This window comes from Cebus imitator, unplaced genomic scaffold, assembly GCF_001604975.1.
Source record: "Cebus imitator isolate Cc_AM_T3 unplaced genomic scaffold, Cebus_imitator-1.0 Scaffold42, whole genome shotgun sequence".
Classification (NCBI taxonomy): domain Eukaryota; kingdom Metazoa; phylum Chordata; class Mammalia; order Primates; family Cebidae; genus Cebus; species Cebus imitator.
This window is the reverse complement of record NW_016107357.1, coordinates 6373932-6377966: the sequence shown is the minus strand read 5'-3', so window position 1 is coordinate 6377966 and position 4035 is coordinate 6373932. Positions and strand designations below refer to the sequence as shown.

Genomic DNA, 4035 nt, shown 5'->3' with positions numbered 1-4035 from the left:
ATTTAATTGATTCATACCATGTGTCAGGGGAGGCCTTACAATCATGGTGGAAGCTGAAAGGCAAGACAGAATGAGAATCAAGTGAAAGGGGTTTCACCTTATAAAACAATCAGATCTTTTTAGACTTATCCACTACCAGTATGAGAACAGTATAGGGGAACCCCCCCCCACCCCCGCCATGATTTAGTTATCTCCCAGGGCCCCTCCCACAACACATGGGAATTATGAGACCTACAACTCAGGATGAGATTTGGGTGGGGACACAGCCAAACCATATCAGATGGTGTAGCTATGGTGGAATAGTCAAGACATAGAGCTGATGGAGCTATAAACACTTCCTATTAACACAGGGAGGGAAGGCCAAAGAAGTTGACAATCAGGTAAAAACTATAGAGGGCCATTTCCAAAAATATTTCACAGAACATCAATTCCATGAAATTATCTGAGAAAATAAAGGGGGGAGCTCTCCATAATTTGTGAAAAACACTACATTAAACAAATAAGTTTCTTTACTGCATGCTTTTTCAGAGCCCTTAACATTTTAAATTGCATTATGAACTCCTGAGAGAGGATATAGTATGCAGGGTTCCCAAATCTACTTGTTCACGGGAATTCTCCCACTTCACCCTTTTTAAAATTTCTTTTTGTCTTGGAGATTTCTTGGTACTTTATACTTTACCCTTCCATAAGTTCTGGGACAGGAAGAGACTTAAGACATATCACAGAACTGTATCCCTGACTATAGATTTTTCTCTGGTATCTCCAAAATGTGCCCGTTGTGTGTTTCTAAGATTACTCGAGAGCTAAATGAGTATTTTCTATTCAAATCAAAATTCACAAAGCCAAGTTATTTTCATAAAAATTCCCAAAATTTTCTCCCCAACCCTCTAAACTATCCAAGTGAATCAATAAACCAGTTCATGAGAGGAAATTGCAGCAATTTTATATGCTTTTTAAAAATCAATGTTCAATTATAATCAGATTATAAAAGGAATCACATTGCCATATCTCCTTCTGGCTGCGCCCTCTAAGCCTGGCGTCCTTGGTTCTCAGTAGCCCCCATTCTGCTGACAGGCAGGGAGCCGTGCCTCTAGTTCTATCTGATCAAGGGAGCTGTTGCCAGGCCCTCTGTTCTCTCTCCTGGAGGCCTGCGGGAGCTTCCGGAACTCCTGTAAGTTTGGGTCTTTCCCTGGGGTAATGTACTGCACCCTCTGCTCCTTTTTCTTAATGGCCTCCTTGATGCCCTCAATGTGGCACTTTTCCTCCTTCTCGGCTTTCAGTTTCAGGATGTGGTGGTTCTTCTCACGCAGGTGGTTGAGCTCCCGGAGGTGCTGCACCTTGTCCCTGGTGGTCTTGTGCACGTGACTCCTGGCCTGCCGGATCTTCTCATCTGCCAGCTCCACCAGAATCCTTTTGTGCATCTTCCTCTGCTCCTCGGACTCCCCTGCGCGCCACTTGGCCTGCTGCAACTGCTCCTCCTCCTTCTGGGCCTTCTCCCTCAGCTCACGGTGCCGCTCCTTCATCAGGCACTGGTGTATCTCTTGGGACCGCTGGAAACCTTGCTCCAGGGACAGCTGCCTAAGGAGCTCCTCGGCCTTTGCCTGGCAGTCCATGAGGACCTTCCGGGCCTGGTAATTGATGAGGGAGCTCAGGTTGGTGTCCTGGACCTTCTTCTGGCCCTCTGCGGCATGCAGGTGCCTCTTGCGACAGGCCTCCGCCAGCCTCCTCTGCAGCTGCAGGCTGTGCTGCTCCCGCAGGTTCCGCAGCATCCTTTCCTGCTCCCGCAGGCGCCGTACCTGGCACTGCTTTCGGTGCTCTGCCTGGGCGCGCGCCTTCTCCAGCTTCCCCTGGCACGGGTTCTCCTGGTCCTCCGGTTGCTCCTTCCACGGGCTTTCCCCAGGGGGCACGTTCTTCCCCTGGCTGTCGCGCCGCCGGCTGCGCTGCTCACGGCTCGGGAGTGTCTTGCGCTGCTCCTTTTCCTGCTGCCACTGTTCCTGGTTCTGCTGCAGCAGCAGCCGGCGCTCCTGCTCCAGGGTCATCTGGACTTTCTGATCTGAACGCTTCAGCTCCTCCCAGGCCTCAGCTGCCTGCTGCTGCAGCTCCCGCATCCGTCGGGCCTTCTTGAGCCGGGTCAGCACCAGGGCCACAATCTGCTGGTCCCGGGAGGACATCACCGCCTCTTCCAGCTTGTTCTTCAACACCTGGGTATGTGGGCTCCGCATCTCTTTGCTGGAGGCCAAGGGCTGGGAGTCCTGGCTGGCCAATGACTCAACCTGGTCGCTGCTGTCTCTCTTCTGGGCGCACACGCAGGCTGAGTGCGGCCTGAACTTTTGGGAGGGCACAGAAGACCGCTCTGAGATAACTGAGGAAGGGGACCAGCGACCTAGACGTCTGCTGAGCGGCACTGCCCACTGGTCTCCACCCTGTGCCTTTTCTATCCTGAATGTGCTACTCAGGGGAGTACCAGCTCCTCCGGGGTAAGGCGGGGGCGAGTCTCCCTGGGCCAGAGGGTAATGGGGGCAGGGCTGCTGCCGTTTGCCTGGCAGCTGGGTTTGCGGCTGCCAGGCCTGGCGGGGCTTGGTTCCTGCCTCTCCCCAGGCATCTTCCAGGCGCCTGCTGCGAGGCCTGTGCTTCCTGGCACGGTCCAGTGGCCTGCAGGCCACGTCGCTCAGGCTTCGGCTGCCCCGTGGTGAGTCTGGGCACTCGCGTCTGCCAGGGCGTGGGGTGAACGAACAGTGCGGGTGCAGCCAGGGCGCCGCATCCTCGCTCTCTGCACCTGGAGTCCCGGCCCAGGAGCACGCGGCAGGATCGGCTACAGACCTCTGTCCGCCCAGCCGCCGCTTGGACTCTTGCTCTTCGCCGGGCTGTGCGGGTTCCCAGAGGTCCAGGTAGGACCGCGGGGAGGAGTGACCGAAGCCTGCCATCCTCCCTCTGGGCACGCGCAGCGTCTGCGCAAGGGGCTTGAGACCTCCAGAGGACGCTGCAGACACCTGCCCCGCCCCCCGGTCCCGAGGTCTAGGTCGCCTGTGACGCTCCAGCCACTTCACAATGCACTTGGCAGCTGGGTCCCCCGCAGTCCTCAGCCCTTGCCTGGCGCCGCCCACCCCAGCCTTGCTAGCAACGTAGAATGGGAAGGACAGGAGGCTGAGGACGGGGGTGGGGGAGTGGGGGGGGAGAGAGGGGGTGCAGATTGGAGGAGGGGATCTGTAGGAAATCAGATGCCATTTAAAGCTGAAGGTGCATAGTGTCCCCCCACCAGTGTTTCAGGCAGAAGTTTGAACTCGCATTTGCACAAAAATAGTAGGATTTTAAGAGAGCCCAGATGAAGGCATCACCCTCAGAATGGAAGGGGTGGGTAGAGGGGCCGATGCACAGTTTCAGGGAGGAGGTACCCTTAGCTGCAGAATCACCGTCCGCCATGCATGCACCTCTGCAATGTGCTCAAATAGAAAGGCTTGGACGCACATTAATACGTGACACCAGGCCGGGCACGGTGGCTCACACCTGTAATTCCAGCACTTTGGGAGGCCAAGGCGGGTGGATCACAAGGTCAGGAGTTCGAGACCAGCTTGGCCAATATGGTGAAAATCTGTCTCTACTAAAAATGCAAAAATTAGCCGGGCATGGTGGGGGGTGCCTGTAGTCCCAGCTACTTCGAAGCCTGAGGCAGGGGAATCGCTTGAACCCGGGAGACGGAGGTTGCAGTGAGCCAAGGGCCCGTGCACTCCAGCCTGGGCGTCAGAGCAAGACTCCATCTAAAAAAAAAAAAAAAAAAAAAAGGCGACACCACCCTTTTGTCGTTTTAAGTTAGCAAGCCCAAAGTATGCTTTATGTTTATATTTTAAGATTTTTAGAATAGGAAGGAGATGACTCTATTCCCTAATATGGTAATTACTGCTATAGTCAAAATATGAATGCTGCATGCACATTTTTGCAATAGCATCAATGAACGCCATGCTGAAATCACATTGTGTTTTGCCCTTTCCCTCCAGTTTTGTGGGATTCTTGTTTCTTGTTGAGGCACCCTTGGCTAAT

The 4035-nt window shown here is 54.0% G+C and overlaps 1 protein-coding gene across 1 annotated transcript; it reads right to left on the bottom strand.

The window, feature by feature from the left end:
- Positions 1–926: 926 nt before the first annotated feature.
- On the bottom strand, positions 927–2978 carry CCDC185 (coiled-coil domain containing 185). The gene has a single exon (XM_017526384.2). It carries the CDS (start codon positions 2922–2924, stop codon positions 1050–1052), a length of 1875 nt encoding a protein of 624 aa, XP_017381873.1. The 5' UTR covers positions 2925–2978; the 3' UTR covers positions 927–1049.
- Positions 2979–4035: the final 1057 nt, after the last annotated feature.

Coding starts and splice junctions, on each gene's coding strand:
- CCDC185 (XM_017526384.2), bottom strand. CDS start 2,924: ATGGCAGGCTTCGGTCACTCCTCCCCGCGGTCCTACCTGGACCTCTGG.